Source organism: Cydia amplana, chromosome Z (assembly GCF_948474715.1).
Source record: "Cydia amplana chromosome Z, ilCydAmpl1.1, whole genome shotgun sequence".
NCBI lineage: Eukaryota > Metazoa > Arthropoda > Insecta > Lepidoptera > Tortricidae > Cydia > Cydia amplana.
In genome coordinates, this window is record NC_086096.1 from 6,311,421 (window position 1) to 6,329,448 (window position 18,028).

The following is an 18,028-nucleotide window of genomic DNA, read 5'->3' on the forward strand; positions in this document are numbered from 1 at the left end:
ATTTATCCCGCATTTTAGCAGATCATTCATGTACATCTACCTATAAATCAGTTGACAATCCGCCAACTTGAAATTCTGACCAATCCCTAAAACACGTTTGAGGAGTGTATTTTCAAAAACGCTTATTTTATATGGTGTTTATAGAGAAATAAGCCCGCCTGAAAAAAATCTCTTCGTTAAATGTTATCTTCCGCGCCAACTATTATTCAAAAAATTATTGTAACACAGACATATTTTAAAATTAATATTACGTTTACAAAAATTTCTCAAGAATGTGATTGTTGTGCCCTGTCAACTGGTGTTGCCACTATGATTCGCCTTTTTTGTAGCATTGTAAGAAGGCAAAACATAACATAACGGACTGTATAATAATCATACCAAAAAAATCTACTTAAAATAACGCCTTGGTGTTTTATTGGAGCAACAAGGAAATAAAACCGGCCAACTGCGAGTCGGACTCGCGTTCCAAGGTTTCCGTATATTAAGTCCGACTCACGTTTGACTGCACATTTCTAATAGGTTTTCCTATCATATTTAAATTAATGTTATTTTCACTACGAAGATAATCAGTTTACAATAATATAATAATTTTGCTGTCTAGTACCTACTAACTTTACATTACAAAACACAAAAGAGAAACGAAATCAAATACAAAACCCAAAATAATCAGTCAACACCTTTCAGAAAACACAGTCATCAGACAAGACTCGCCTAAAATATCTGACACAGAGGAAACCGAAGAAATTGTAACCAAGTTTACACAAGCTCCAAATGGGGAAACGATACAAACCAAAACAAAACGTACTATAATAAGAAAAAAGAAAACAAAATTACATAAAGATTCTGTGGACAATGACGTAGTAATTGAAGAAAAATTAGACGATGACGATACAGAAAAACATCCAAGGGTTCAACATCATCAAGTTGACATAGAAGAATTTGAAGATACTGATTACATGCCCATTAAAGATACCGCAAGAGGAAAGATTGAATTACCCGAAGATTATCCGCATGTACCGAAAATAGAATCACAGGTTAAAATAGAGGAAGTTACGGAAGAAACAACAACACCATTCGAAACACAAGTCGCAGTAGAAGACACAGAGAAACCTACAGCCACTGAATCACCAGAAAACATAATAATAGAGGAGTTTACAACGCCAGAAGGCAAAACAGTAAAAAAGAAAACAGTTAAGAAAATAACCAAACGTACAAAAGGTGATGAAATTGAAACGACACAAATAACAACAGAAAAAATAGGTGACACAACACCAACATTCCTGAGTTATACTGAAAATGAACAAACTGATGACATAGTCACACCATTCGAGAGCACACAACTAAATGACAAGGCTAAAGTCATCGAGGAAAAACCCGAAAAAGTAGAGATTTCACAAATTCACACAGAAACTGGAGAAGTCCAAAAGGTCAAAACGACTAAGCGCATTGTTAAAAAGGGCCTTAAGAAAGATGTCACTGAAATAACTACCATCGAAAAAGGAAGTGAAGAGCCTATCACAACGGTTGCCGTTGCTCCTGCGCCAAAAGAAGAAAAACCAACACCAATAGAGACCGTAGAACTGCCAGAAGAAGTAGCAGAAGTAAGCGAAATTACTCCTGAAGGTAAGACAATAAAGAAGAAAACTATAAAGAGGATCATTAAGCGTAAGAAGGGACCAATTACAGAAACCACACAAATAATTACTGAACAACAAGATGATCAAACACCAATTATAACAGTACACTCTAGCGAAGAATTCACAGATGACACAGTTGCTCCCTTCGAGGATACACAACTTTATGACAAGGCTAAAGTAATCGAGGAAGAACCCGAAAAAGTTGAAATTTCTCAAATTCGCACAGAAACTGGGGAAGTTAAAAAGGTCAAGACTACTAAGCGCATCATTAAAAAGGGCCCTAAGAAAGAAGTCACTGAAATAACAACCATCGAAAAAGAAGGTGAAGAGCCCATCACAACGGTTACTGTTGCTCCAGCACCAGAAGAGGAGCAACCAACACACATAGAGACCGTCGAGCTGCCAGAGGAAGTAGCAGAAGTGAGCGAAACTACTCCTGAAGGTAAGACGATTAAGAAGAAAACTATAAAGAGGGTTATTAAGCGTAAGAAGGGACCAATTACAGAAACCACGCAAATTACTACTGAACAAGAGGGTGACCAAACACCTGTAATATCAGTACACACAACTGAAGAATTAACAGAAGATGCAGTCACACCTTTTGAAGAGTCAAAACATGATAAGGCAAAGATTGTTGAGGAAGAACCAGAAAAAGTTGAAATAACTCAGGTTCGGACAGAAACTGGCGTAGTCAAAAAGATAAAAACTACTAAGCGTGTTATCAAAAAGGGCCCTAAGAAAGAAGTAACTGTAATAACGACCATCGAAAAAGAAGGTGAAGAGCCCATCACGACGGTCACTGTTGCTCCAGCACCAGAAGAGGAGCAACCAACACAGATAGAGACCGTCGAAATGCCAGAGGAAGTAGCAGAAGTGAGCGAAATTACTCCTGAAGGTAAGACGATTAAGAAGAAAACTATAAAGAGGGTTATTAAGCGTAAGAAGGGCCCAATTACAGAAACCACACAAATAACCACTGAACAACAGGACGACCAAACACCAATTATATCAGTACACACTACCGAAGAATTCACAGATGACACAGTTGCTCCATTCGAGGATATACAACTTTATGACAAGGCTAAGATGGTTGAGGAAGAACCAGAAAAAGTTGAAATATCTCAGGTTCGCACAGAAACTGGCGAAGTCAAACGGATCAAAACTACTAAGCGCGTTATCAAAAAGGGCCCTAAGAAAGAAGTTACTGAAATAACGACAATCGAAAAAGAAGGTGAAGAGCCCATCACAACGGTCACTGTTGCTCCAGCACCAGAAGAGGAGCAACCAATACCGATTGAGACCGTCGAGCTGCCAGAGGAAGTAGCAGAAGTGAGCGAAACTACTCCTGAAGGTAAGACGATTAAGAAGAAAACTATAAAGAGGGTTATTAAGCGTAAGAAGGGACCAATTACAGAAACCACACAAATAACCACTGAACAACAAGACGACCAAACACCAATTATATCAGTACACACTACCGAAGAATTCACAGATGACACAGTTGCTCCATTCGAGGATACACAACTTTATGACAAGGCTAAGATGGTTGAAGAAGAACCAGAAAAAGTTGAAATATCTCAGGTTCGCACAGAAACTGGCGAAGTCAAACGGATCAAAACTACTAAGCGCGTTATCAAAAAGGGCCCTAAAAAAGAAGTTACTGAAATAACGACAATCGAAAAAGAAGGTGAAGAGCCCATCACGACGGTCACTGTTGCTCCAGTACCAGAAGAGGAGCAACCAACACCGATAGAGACCATCGAGCTGCCAGAGGAAGTAGCAGAAGTAAGCGAAACTACTCCTGAAGGTAAGATGATTAAGAAGAAAACTATAAAGAGGGTTATTAAGCGTAAGAAGAGACCAATTACAGAAACCACACAAATAACCACTGAACAACAGGACGACCAAACACCAATTATATCAGTACACACTACCGAAGAATTCACAGATGACACAGTTGCTCCATTCGAGGATACACAACTTTATGACAAGGCTAAGATCGTTGAGGAAGAACCAGAAAAAGTTGAAATATCTCAGGTTCGCACAGAAACTGGTCAAGTCAAAAAGATAAAAACTACTAAGCGCGTCATCAAAAAGGGCCCTAAGAAAGAAGTTACTGAAATAACGACAATCGAAAAAGAAGGTGAAGAGCCCATTACGACGGTCACTATTGCTCCAGCACCAGAAGAGGAGCAACCAACACCGATAAAGACCATCGAGCTGCCAGAGGAAGTAGCAGAAGTAAGCGAAACTACTCCCGAAGGTACGACGATTAAGAAGAAAACTATAAAGAGGGTTATTAAGCGTAAGAAGGGACCAATTACAGAAACCACACAAATAACCACTGAACAACAAGACGATCAAACACCAATTATATCAGTACACACTACCGAAGAATTCACCGATGACACAGTCGCTCCATTCGAGGATACACAACTTTATGACAAGGCTAAGATAGTTGAGGAAGAACCAGAAAAAATTGAAATATCTCAGGTTCGCACAGAAACTGGCCAAGTCAAAAAGATAAAAACTACTAAGCGCGTCATCAAAAAGGGCCCTAAGAACGAAGTTACTGAAATAACGACCATCGAAAAAGAAGGTGAAGAGCCTATCACGACGGTCACTGTTGCTCCAGCACCAGAAGAGGAGCAACCAACACCGATAGAGACCGTCGAGCTGCCAGAGGAAGTAGCAGAAGTTAGCGAAACTACTCCTGAAGGTAAGACAATTAAGAAGAAAACTATAAAGAGGGTTATTAAGCGTAAGAAGGGACCAATTACAGAAACCACACAAATAATTACTGAACAACAAGATGATCAAACACCAATTATAACAGTACACTCTAGCGAAGAATTCACCGATGACACAGTTGCTCCCTTCGAGGATACACAACTTTATGAAAAGGCTAAGATCGTTGAGGAAGAACCAGAAAAAGTTGAAATATCTCAGGTTCGCACAGAAACAGGCCAAGTCAAAAAGATCAGAACTACTAAGCGCATCATCAAAAAGGGCCCTAAGAACGAAGTCACTGAAATAACGACCATCGAAAAAGAAGGTGAAGAGCCCATCACGACGGTCACTATTGCTCCAGGACCAGAAGAGGAACAACCCACACTGATTGAGAGCGTCGAGCTGCCAGAGGAAGTAGCCGAAGTTAGCGAAACTACTCCTGAAGGTAAGACGGTTAAGAAGAAAACTATAAAGAGGGTTATTAAGCGTAAGAAGGGACCTATTACAGAAACCACACAAATAACCACTGAACAACAAGACGACCAAACACCAATTATATCAGTACACACTACCGAAGAATTCACAGATGACACAGTCGCTCCATTCGAAGATACACAACTTTATGAAAAGGCTAAGATGGTTGAGGAAGAAGCAGAAAAAGTTGAAATATCTCAGGTTCGCACAGAAACTGGCGAAGTCAAAAAGATCAAAACTACTAAGCGCGTCATCAAAAAGGGCCCTAAGAAAGAAGTCACTGAAATAACGACCATCGAAAAAGAAGGTGAAGAGCCCATCACGACGGTCACTGTTGCTCCAGGACCAGAAGAGGAACAACCAACACTGATTGAGAGCGTCGAGCTGCCAGAGGAAGTAGCCGAAGTTAGCGAAACTACTCCTGAAGGTAAGACGGTTAAGAAGAAAACTATAAAGAGGGTTATTAAGCGTAAGAAGGGACCTATTACAGAAACCACACAAATAACCACTGAACAACAAGACGACCAAACACCAATTATATCAGTACACACTACCGAAGAATTCACAGATGACACAGTCGCTCCCTTCAAGGATACACTACTTTATGACAAGGCTAAAATCATCGAGGAAGAACCTGAAAAAGTTGAAATTTCTCAAATTCGCACAGAAACTGGGGAAGTTAAAAAGATCAAAACTACTAAGCGCGTCATCAAAAAGGGCCCTAAGAAAGAAGTCACTGAAATAACGACCATCGAAAAAGAAGGTGAAGAGCCCATCACGACGGTCACTGTTGCTCCAGGACCAGAAGAGGAACAACCAACACCGATTGAGACCGTCGAGCTGCCAGAGGAAGTAGCCGAAGTTAGCGAAACTACTCCTGAAGGTAAGACGGTTAAGAAGAAAACTATAAAGAGGGTTATTAAGCGTAAGAAGGGACCAATTACAGAAATCACACAAATCACCACTGAACAACAAGACGACCAAACACCAATTATATCAGTACACACTACCGAAGAATTCACAGATGACACAGTCGCTCCATTGGAGGAAACACAACTCTATGACAAGGCTAAGATCGTTGAGGAAGAACCAGAAAAAGTTGAAATATCTCAGGTTCGCACAGAAACTGGCGAAGTCAAAAAGATCAAAACTACTAAGCGCATCATCAAAAAGGGCCCTAAGAAAGAAGTCACTGAAATAACAACCATCGAAAAAGAAGGTGAAGAGCCCATCACAACGGTTACTGTTGCTCCAGCACCAGAAGAGGAGCAACCAACACAGATAGAGACCGTCGAGCTGCCAGAGGAAGTTGCAGAAGTGAGCGAAACTACTCCTGAAGGTAAGACGATTAAGAAGAAAACTATAAAGAGGGTTATTAAGCGTAAGAAGGGACCAATTACAGAAACCACACAAATAACCACTGAACAACAAGACGATCAAACACCAATTATATCAGTACACACTACCGAAGAATTCACCGATGACACAGTCGCTCCATTCGAGAATACACAACTTTATGACAAGGCTAAGATCGTTAAGGAAGAACCAGAAAAAGTTGAAATATCTCAGGTTCGCACAGAAACTGGCGAAGTCAAAAAGATCAAAACTACTAAGCGCATCATCAAAAAGGGCCCTAAGAAAGAAGTCACTGAAATAACAACCATCGAAAAAGAAGGCGAAGAGCCCATCACAACGGTCACTGTTGCTCCAGCACCAGAAGAGGAGCAACCAATACCGATTGAGACCGTCGAGCTGCCAGAGGAAGTAGCAGAAGTGAGCGAAACTACTCCTGAAGGTAAGACGATTAAGAAGAAAACTATAAAGAGGGTTATTAAGCGTAAGAAGGGACCAATTACAGAAACCACACAAATAACCACTGAACAACAAGACGACCAAACACCAATTATATCAGTACACACTACCGAAGAATTCACAGATGACACAGTTGCTCCATTCGAGGATACACAACTTTATGACAAGGCTAAGATGGTTGAAGAAGAACCAGAAAAAGTTGAAATATCTCAGGTTCGCACAGAAACTGGCGAAGTCAAACGGATCAAAACTACTAAGCGCGTTATCAAAAAGGGCCCTAAAAAAGAAGTTACTGAAATAACGACAATCGAAAAAGAAGGTGAAGAGCCCATCACGACGGTCACTGTTGCTCCAGTACCAGAAGAGGAGCAACCAACACCGATAGAGACCATCGAGCTGCCAGAGGAAGTAGCAGAAGTAAGCGAAACTACTCCTGAAGGTAAGATGATTAAGAAGAAAACTATAAAGAGGGTTATTAAGCGTAAGAAGAGACCAATTACAGAAACCACACAAATAACCACTGAACAACAGGACGACCAAACACCAATTATATCAGTACACACTACCGAAGAATTCACAGATGACACAGTTGCTCCATTCGAGGATACACAACTTTATGACAAGGCTAAGATCGTTGAGGAAGAACCAGAAAAAGTTGAAATATCTCAGGTTCGCACAGAAACTGGTCAAGTCAAAAAGATAAAAACTACTAAGCGCGTCATCAAAAAGGGCCCTAAGAAAGAAGTTACTGAAATAACGACAATCGAAAAAGAAGGTGAAGAGCCCATTACGACGGTCACTATTGCTCCAGCACCAGAAGAGGAGCAACCAACACCGATAAAGACCATCGAGCTGCCAGAGGAAGTAGCAGAAGTAAGCGAAACTACTCCCGAAGGTACGACGATTAAGAAGAAAACTATAAAGAGGGTTATTAAGCGTAAGAAGGGACCAATTACAGAAACCACACAAATAACCACTGAACAACAAGACGATCAAACACCAATTATATCAGTACACACTACCGAAGAATTCACCGATGACACAGTCGCTCCATTCGAGGATACACAACTTTATGACAAGGCTAAGATAGTTGAGGAAGAACCAGAAAAAATTGAAATATCTCAGGTTCGCACAGAAACTGGCCAAGTCAAAAAGATAAAAACTACTAAGCGCGTCATCAAAAAGGGCCCTAAGAACGAAGTTACTGAAATAACGACCATCGAAAAAGAAGGTGAAGAGCCTATCACGACGGTCACTGTTGCTCCAGCACCAGAAGAGGAGCAACCAACACCGATAGAGACCGTCGAGCTGCCAGAGGAAGTAGCAGAAGTTAGCGAAACTACTCCTGAAGGTAAGACAATTAAGAAGAAAACTATAAAGAGGGTTATTAAGCGTAAGAAGGGACCAATTACAGAAACCACACAAATAATTACTGAACAACAAGATGATCAAACACCAATTATAACAGTACACTCTAGCGAAGAATTCACCGATGACACAGTTGCTCCCTTCGAGGATACACAACTTTATGAAAAGGCTAAGATCGTTGAGGAAGAACCAGAAAAAGTTGAAATATCTCAGGTTCGCACAGAAACAGGCCAAGTCAAAAAGATCAGAACTACTAAGCGCATCATCAAAAAGGGCCCTAAGAACGAAGTCACTGAAATAACGACCATCGAAAAAGAAGGTGAAGAGCCCATCACGACGGTCACTATTGCTCCAGGACCAGAAGAGGAACAACCCACACTGATTGAGAGCGTCGAGCTGCCAGAGGAAGTAGCCGAAGTTAGCGAAACTACTCCTGAAGGTAAGACGGTTAAGAAGAAAACTATAAAGAGGGTTATTAAGCGTAAGAAGGGACCTATTACAGAAACCACACAAATAACCACTGAACAACAAGACGACCAAACACCAATTATATCAGTACACACTACCGAAGAATTCACAGATGACACAGTCGCTCCATTCGAAGATACACAACTTTATGAAAAGGCTAAGATGGTTGAGGAAGAAGCAGAAAAAGTTGAAATATCTCAGGTTCGCACAGAAACTGGCGAAGTCAAAAAGATCAAAACTACTAAGCGCGTCATCAAAAAGGGCCCTAAGAAAGAAGTCACTGAAATAACGACCATCGAAAAAGAAGGTGAAGAGCCCATCACGACGGTCACTGTTGCTCCAGGACCAGAAGAGGAACAACCAACACTGATTGAGAGCGTCGAGCTGCCAGAGGAAGTAGCCGAAGTTAGCGAAACTACTCCTGAAGGTAAGACGGTTAAGAAGAAAACTATAAAGAGGGTTATTAAGCGTAAGAAGGGACCTATTACAGAAACCACACAAATAACCACTGAACAACAAGACGACCAAACACCAATTATATCAGTACACACTACCGAAGAATTCACAGATGACACAGTCGCTCCCTTCAAGGATACACTACTTTATGACAAGGCTAAAATCATCGAGGAAGAACCTGAAAAAGTTGAAATTTCTCAAATTCGCACAGAAACTGGGGAAGTTAAAAAGATCAAAACTACTAAGCGCGTCATCAAAAAGGGCCCTAAGAAAGAAGTCACTGAAATAACGACCATCGAAAAAGAAGGTGAAGAGCCCATCACGACGGTCACTGTTGCTCCAGGACCAGAAGAGGAACAACCAACACCGATTGAGACCGTCGAGCTGCCAGAGGAAGTAGCCGAAGTTAGCGAAACTACTCCTGAAGGTAAGACGGTTAAGAAGAAAACTATAAAGAGGGTTATTAAGCGTAAGAAGGGACCAATTACAGAAATCACACAAATCACCACTGAACAACAAGACGACCAAACACCAATTATATCAGTACACACTACCGAAGAATTCACAGATGACACAGTCGCTCCATTGGAGGAAACACAACTCTATGACAAGGCTAAGATCGTTGAGGAAGAACCAGAAAAAGTTGAAATATCTCAGGTTCGCACAGAAACTGGCGAAGTCAAAAAGATCAAAACTACTAAGCGCATCATCAAAAAGGGCCCTAAGAAAGAAGTCACTGAAATAACAACCATCGAAAAAGAAGGTGAAGAGCCCATCACAACGGTTACTGTTGCTCCAGCACCAGAAGAGGAGCAACCAACACAGATAGAGACCGTCGAGCTGCCAGAGGAAGTTGCAGAAGTGAGCGAAACTACTCCTGAAGGTAAGACGATTAAGAAGAAAACTATAAAGAGGGTTATTAAGCGTAAGAAGGGACCAATTACAGAAACCACACAAATAACCACTGAACAACAAGACGATCAAACACCAATTATATCAGTACACACTACCGAAGAATTCACCGATGACACAGTCGCTCCATTCGAGAATACACAACTTTATGACAAGGCTAAGATCGTTAAGGAAGAACCAGAAAAAGTTGAAATATCTCAGGTTCGCACAGAAACTGGCGAAGTCAAAAAGATCAAAACTACTAAGCGCATCATCAAAAAGGGCCCTAAGAAAGAAGTCACTGAAATAACAACCATCGAAAAAGAAGGCGAAGAGCCCATCGCAACGGTTACTGTTGCTCCAGCACCAGAAGAGGAGCAACCAACACAGATAGAGACCGTCGAGCTGCCAGAGGAAGTAGCAGAAGTGAGCGAAACTACTCCTGAAGGTAAGACGATTAAGAAGAAAACTATAAAGAGGGTTATTAAGCGTAAGAAGGGACCAATTACAGAAACCACACAAATAACCACTGAACAACAAGACGATCAATCACCAATTATAACAGTACACACTAGCGAAGAATTCACAGATGACACAGTCGCTCCCTTCGAGGATACACAACTTTATGACAAGGCTAAGATCGTTGAAGAAGAACCAGAAAAAGTTGAAATATCTCAGGTTCGAACAGAAACTGGCGAAGTCAAAAAGATCAAAACTACTAAACGCATCATCAAAAAGGGCCCGAAGAAACAAGTAACTGAAATAACGACAATCGAAAAAGAAGGTGAAGAGCCCATCACGACGGTCACTGTTGCTCCAGCACCAGAAGAGGAGCAACCAACACCGATTGAGACCGTCGAGCTGCCAGAGGAAGTAGCAGAAGTGAGCGAAACTACTCCTGAAGGTAAGATCATTAAGAAGAAAACTATAAAGAGGGTTATTAAGCGTAAGAAGGGACCAATTACAGAAACCACACAAATAACCACTGAACAACAAGACGACCAAACACCAATTATATCAGTACACACTACCGAAGAATTCACAGATGACACAGTCGCTCTATTCGAGGATACACAACTTTACGACAAGGCTAAGATGGTTGAGGAAGAACCAGAAAAAGTTGAAATATCTCAGGTTCGCACAGAAACTGGCGAAGTCAAAAAGATAAAAACTACTAAGCGCGTTATCAAAAAGGGCCCTAAGAAAGAAGTCACTGAAATAACGACAATCGAAAAAGAAGGTGAAGAGCCCATCACGACGGTCACTGTTGCTCCAGCACCAGAAGAGGAGCAACCAACACCGATAGAGACCGTCGAGCTGCCAGAAGAAGTAGCAGAAATTAGCGAAACTACTCCTGAAGGTAAGACGATTAAGAAGAAAACTATAAAGAGGGTTATTAAGCGTAAGAAGGGACCAATTACAGAAACCACACAAATAACCACTGAACAACAAGACGATCAAACACCAATTATATCAGTACACACTACCGAAGAATTCACCGATGACACAGTCGCTCCATTCGAGGATACACAACTTTATGACAAGGCTAAGATCGTTGAGGAAGAACCAGAAAAAGTTGAAATATCTCAGGTTCGCACAGAAACTGGCCAAGTCAAAAAGATAAAAACTACTAAGCGCATCATCAAAAAGGGCCCTAAGAACGAAGTCACTGAAATAACGACCATCGAAAAAGAAGGTGAAGAGCCCATCACGACGGTCACTGTTGCTCCAGCACCAAAAGAGGAGCAACCAACACCGATAGAGACCATCGAGCTGCCAGAGGAAGAAGCAGAAGTTAGCGAAACTTCTCCTGAAGGTAAGACGATTAAAAAGAAAACTATAAAGAGGGTTATTAAGCGTAAGAAGGGACCAATTACAGAAACCACACAAATAACCACTGAACAACAAGACGATCAAACACCAATTATATCAGTACACACTACCGAAGAATTCACCGATGACACAGTCGCTCCATTCGAGGATACACAACTTTATGACAAGGCTAAGATCGTTGAGGAAGAACCAGAAAAAGTTGAAATATCTCAGGTTCGCACAGAAACAGGCCAACTCAAAAAGATAAAAACTACTAAGCGCATCATCAAAAAGGGCCCTAAGAACGAAGTCACTGAAATAACGACTATCGAAAAAGAAGGTGAAGAGCCCATCACGACGGTCACTGTTGCTCCAGCACCAGAAGAGGAGCAACCAACACCGATAGAGACCATCGAGCTGCCAGAGGAAGTAGCAGAAGTTAGCGAAACTTCTCCTGAAGGTAAGACGATTAAGAAGAAAACTATAAAGAGGGTTATTAAGCGTAAGAAGGGACCAATTACAGAAACCACACAAATAACCACTGAACAACAAGACGATCAAACACCAATTATATCAGTACACACTACCGAAGAATTCACCGATGACACAGTCGCTCCATTCGAGGATACACAACTTTATGACAAGGCTAAGATCGTTGAGGAAGAACCAGAAAAAGTTGAAATATCTCAGGTTCGCACAGAAACAGGCCAACTCAAAAAGATAAAAACTACTAAGCGCATCATCAAAAAGGGCCCTAAGAACGAAGTCACTGAAATAACGACCATCGAAAAAGAAGGTGAAGAGCCCATCACGACGGTCACTGTTGCTCCAGCACCAGAAGAGGAGCAACCAACACCGATAGAGACCATCGAGCTGCCAGAGGAGGTAGCAGAAGTTAGCGAAACTACTCCAGAAGGTAAGACGATTAAGAAGAAAACTATAAAGAGGGTTATTAAGCGTAGGAAGGGACCAATTACAGAAACCACACAAATAAGCACTGAACAACAAGACGACCAAACACCAATTATATCAGTACACACTACCGAAGAATTCACAGATGACACAGTCGCTCCCTTCAAGGATACACTACTTTATGACAAGGCTAAAATCATCGAGGAAGAACCTGAAAAAGTTGAAATTTCTCAAATTCGCACAGAAACTGGGGAAGTTAAAAAGATCAGAACTACTAAGCGCGTCATCAAAAAGGGCCCTAAGAAAGAAGTTACTGAAATAACGACAATCGAAACAGAAGGTGAAGAGCCCATTACGACGGTCACTTTTGGTCCAGCACCAGAAGAAAAGCAACCAACACTGATAAAGACCATCGAGCTACCAGAGGAAGTAGCAGAAGTTAGCGAAACTACTCCTGAAGGTAAGACGATTAAAAAGAAAACTATAAAGAGGGTTATTAAGCGTAAGAAGGGACCAATTACAGAAACCACACAAATAACCACTGAACAACAAGACGATCAAACACCAATTATATCAGTACACACTACCGAAGAATTCACCGATGACACAGTCGCTCCATTCGAGAATACACAACTTTATGACAAGGCTAAGATCGTTAAGGAAGAACCAGAAAAAGTTGAAATATCTCAGGTTCGCACAGAAACTGGCGAAGTCAAAAAGATCAAAACTACTAAGCGCATCATCAAAAAGGGCCCTAAGAAAGAAGTCACTGAAATAACAACCATCGAAAAAGAAGGCGAAGAGCCCATCACAACGGTTACTGTTGCTCCAGCACCAGAAGAGGAGCAACCAACACAGATAGAGACCGTCGAGCTGCCAGAGGAAGTAGCAGAAGTGAGCGAAACTACTCCTGAAGGTAAGACGATTAAGAAGAAAACTATAAAGAGGGTTATTAAGCGTAAGAAGGGACCAATTACAGAAACCACACAAATAACCACTGAACAACAAGACGATCAATCACCAATTATAACAGTACACACTAGCGAAGAATTCACAGATGACACAGTCGCTCCCTTCGAGGATACACAACTTTATGACAAGGCTAAGATCGTTGAAGAAGAACCAGAAAAAGTTGAAATATCTCAGGTTCGCACAGAAACTGGCCAAGTCAAAAAGATAAAAACTACTAAGCGCGTTATCAAAAAGGGCCCTAAGAAAGAAGTCACTGAAATAACGACAATCGAAAAAGAAGGTGAAGAGCCCATCACGACGGTCACTGTTGCTCCAGCACCAGAAGAGGAGCAACCAACACCGATAGAGACCGTTGAGCTGCCAGAAGAAGTAGCAGAAGTTAGCGAAACTACTCCTGAAGGTAAGACGATTAAGAAGAAAACTATAAAGAGGGTTATTAAGCGTAAGAAGGGACCAATTACAGAAACCACACAAATAACCACTGAACAACAAGACGATCAAACACCAATTATATCAGTACACACTACCGAAGAATTCACCGATGACACAGTCGCTCCATTCGAGGATACACAACTTTATGACAAGGCTAAGATCGTTGAGGAAGAACCAGAAAAAGTTGAAATATCTCAGGTTCGCACAGAAACTGGCCAAGTCAAAAAGATAAAAACTACTAAGCGCATCATCAAAAAGGGCCCTAAGAACGAAGTCACTGAAATAACGACCATCGAAAAAGAAGGTGAAGAGCCCATCACGACGGTCACTGTTGCTACAGCACCAGAAGAGGAGCAACCAACACCGATAGAGACCATCGAGCTGCCAGAGGAAGTAGCAGAAGTTAGCGAAACTTCTCCTGAAGGTAAGACGATTAAGAAGAAAACTATAAAGAGGGTTATTAAGCGTAAGAAGGGACCAATTACAGAAACCACACAAATAACCACTGAACAACAAGACGATCAAACACCAATTATATCAGTACACACTACCGAAGAATTCACCGATGACACAGTCGCTCCATTCGAGGATACACAACTTTATGACAAGGCTAAGATCGTTGAGGAAGAACCAGAAAAAGTTGAAATATCTCAGGTTCGCACAGAAACAGGCCAACTCAAAAAGATAAAAACTACTAAGCGCATCATCAAAAAGGGCCCTAAGAACGAAGTCACTGAAATAACGACCATCGAAAAAGAAGGTGAAGAGCCCATCACGACGGTCACTGTTGCTCCAGCACCAGAAGAGGAGCAACCAACACCGATAGAGACCGTCGAGCTGCCAGAAGAAGTAGCAGAAGTTAGCGAAACTTCTCCTGAAGGTAAGACGATTAAGAAGAAAACTATAAAGAGGGTTATTAAGCGTAAGAAGGGACCAATTACAGAAACCACACAAATAACCACTGAACAACAAGACGATCAAACACCAATTATATCAGTACACACTACCGAAGAATTCACCGATGACACAGTCGCTCCATTCGAGGATACACAACTTTATGACAAGGCTAAGATCGTTGAGGAAGAACCAGAAAAAGTTGAAATATCTCAGGTTCGCACAGAAACAGGCCAACTCAAAAAGATAAAAACTACTAAGCGCATCATCAAAAAGGGCCCTAAGAACGAAGTCACTGAAATAACGACCATCGAAAAAGAAGGTGAAGAGCCCATCACGACGGTCACTGTTGCTCCAGCACCAGAAGAGGAGCAACCAACACCGATAGAGACCATCGAGCTGCCAGAGGAGGTAGCAGAAGTTAGCGAAACTACTCCAGAAGGTAAGACGATTAAGAAGAAAACTATAAAGAGGGTTATTAAGCGTAGGAAGGGACCAATTACGGAAACCACACAAATAAGCACTGAACAACAAGACGACCAAACACCAATTATATCAGTACACACTACCGAAGAATTCACAGATGACACAGTCGCTCCCTTCAAGGATACACTACTTTATGACAAGGCTAAAATCATCGAGGAAGAACCAGAAAAAGTTGAAATATCTCAGGTTCGCACAGAAACTGGCGAAGTCAAAAAGATAAAAACTACTAAGCGCGTTATCAAAAAGGGCCCTAAGAAAGAAGTCACTGAAATAACGACAATCGAAAAAGAAGGTGAAGAGCCCATCACGACGGTCACTGTTGCTCCAGCACCAGAAGAGGAGCAACCAACACCGATAGAGACCGTCGAGCTGCCAGAAGAAGTAGCAGAAGTTAGCGAAACTACTCCTGAAGGTAAGACGATTAAGAAGAAAACTATAAAGAGGGTTATTAAGCGTAAGAAGGGACCAATTACAGAAACCACACAAATAACCACTGAACAACAAGACGATCAAACACCAATTATATCAGTACACACTATCGAAGAATTCACCGATGACACAGTCGCTCCATTCGAGGATACAGAACGTTATGACAAGGCTAAGATCGTTGAGGAAGAACCAGAAAAAGTTGAAATATCTCAGGTTCGCACAGAAACTGGCCAAGTCAAAAAGATAAAAACTACTAAGCGCGTCATCAAAAAGGGCCCTAAGAACGAAGTCACTGAAATAACGACCATCGAAAAAGAAGGTGAAGAGCCCATCACGACGGTCACTGTTGCTCTAGCACCAGAAGAGGACAAACAAACACAGACTGAGACCGTCGAGATGCCAGAAGAGATAGCAGAACAGACTGAAACGACGCCCGATGGTAAGACAGTCACAAAGAAAACCACAAAGAGAATCATCAAGCGTAAGAAGGGACCACTTACTGAAACCACACACATTACCACTGAACAAGTAGAAGATGAGACACCTGTCGTATCAGTACACACTACACAAGAAATTACTGATGATACAACTACACCATTTGATAAAAAACACAAACCTAAGAAAGCTAGGGTCGTCGAAGAAGCTCCTGAGAAAGTCGAGATTACGCAAGTACGTACCGAAACAGGTGATGTGAAGAAGGTCAAAACTACCAAGCGCGTCATTAAAAAGGGTCCAAAAGAACCAGTCACCGAAATTACAACAATTGAAAAGGAAGGTGAAGAGCCCATCACAACAGTTACGGTTTCCCCAGCGCCAGAAGAAGATCAAACGACACCGATAGAAACCGTTGAGCTGCCAGAAGAGATAGCAGAAGAAATTGAAACTTCACCAGAAGGTAAGACAGTTACAAAGAAAACAACAAAGAGAACCATTAAGCGTATAAAGGGACCTCTTACAGATACCACACAAATCACCACAGAACAAGTAGGCGATAATACACCTATCATATCAGTACACACTACACAAGAATACACAGATGACACCACAACACCGCTTTTCGACACACACACACTTGAAACAGCTAGGATCGTTGAGGAAGCTCCCGAAAAGGTAGAGGTGACTCAAGTTCGCACTGATACCGGCGAAGTAAAAAAGGTCAAAACTACTAAGCGCGTCATTAAAAAGGGACCTAAAGAACCGGTGACTGAAATTACAACAATTGAAAAGGAAGGTGAAGAGCCCATCACAACAGTTACGGTTTCCCTAGCGCCAGAAGAAGATCAAACGACACCGATAGAAACCGTTGAGCTGCCAGAAGAGATAGCAGAAGAAATTGAAACTTCACCAAAAGGTAAGACAGTTACAAAGAAAACAACAAAGAGAACCATTAAGCGTATAAAAGGACCTCTTACAGATACCACACAAATCACCACAGAACAAGTAGGCGATAATACACCTATCATATCAGTACACACTACACAAGAATACACAGATGACACCACAACACCGCTTTTCGACACACACACACTTGAAACAGCTAGGATCGTTGAGGAAGCTCCCGAAAAGGTAGAGGTGACTCAAGTACGCACTGATACCGGCGAAGTTAAAAAGGTCAAAACTTCTAAGCGCGTCATTAAAAAAGGACCTAAAGAACCGGTGACTGAAATTACAACAATTGAAAAGGAAGGTGAAGAGCCCATTACAATAGTTACGGTTTACCCAGCGCCAGAGGAAGAGCAACCAACTCCCGCGGAGACCTTCGAAGTACCGGAGAAAATATCAGAAGAAACTGAAACTTCTCCCGAAGGTAAGACAGAAACAAAGAAAACCACACAGAAAATCATCACGAGCAAGAAGGGACGAAGGGAAGTAGACGATAACACACCCATCATACCAGTACACACTACACAAGAATATACAGATGACACAACAACACCACTTGTTGACACACATACAATGGAGACCGCTAGGGTCGTAGACGAAGTTCTCGAAAAGGCCGAAGTCAATGAAGTTCGACCTGAAACCAGCGAAGTTAAAAAGGGCAAAACAATCAGGCGCGTATTCAAAAACGGATCGAAAGAACCGTTGGCTGAAATCACAACAACCGAAAAGGAAAGTGTAGAACCTATCACCACCGTTAAGGTATCCCGAGAGCTAGAGGAGGAGCAACCAACACACGCCAAAACAACCGAACTGCCTGAGATGATTTCGGAAGAAATTGAAGCGACACTAGAAGGTAAGACAGTTACAAATAA

At 41.7% G+C, this 18,028-nt stretch overlaps 1 protein-coding gene across 1 annotated transcript in view; it reads left to right on the forward strand.

The window, feature by feature from the left end:
* Positions 1 to 18,028, forward strand: part of LOC134661746 (titin) — a 122,220-nt gene that overhangs the window by 87,267 nt on the left and 16,925 nt on the right. The window contains exons 34-37 of the mRNA XM_063517928.1: positions 685 to 10,284; positions 10,525 to 10,740; positions 12,805 to 14,357; positions 16,182 to 17,124. Coding sequence (XP_063373998.1) covers positions 685 to 10,284; positions 10,525 to 10,740; positions 12,805 to 14,357; positions 16,182 to 17,124 — 12,312 coding nt within the window. The remainder of the gene's footprint in view (positions 1 to 684; positions 10,285 to 10,524; positions 10,741 to 12,804; positions 14,358 to 16,181; positions 17,125 to 18,028) is intronic.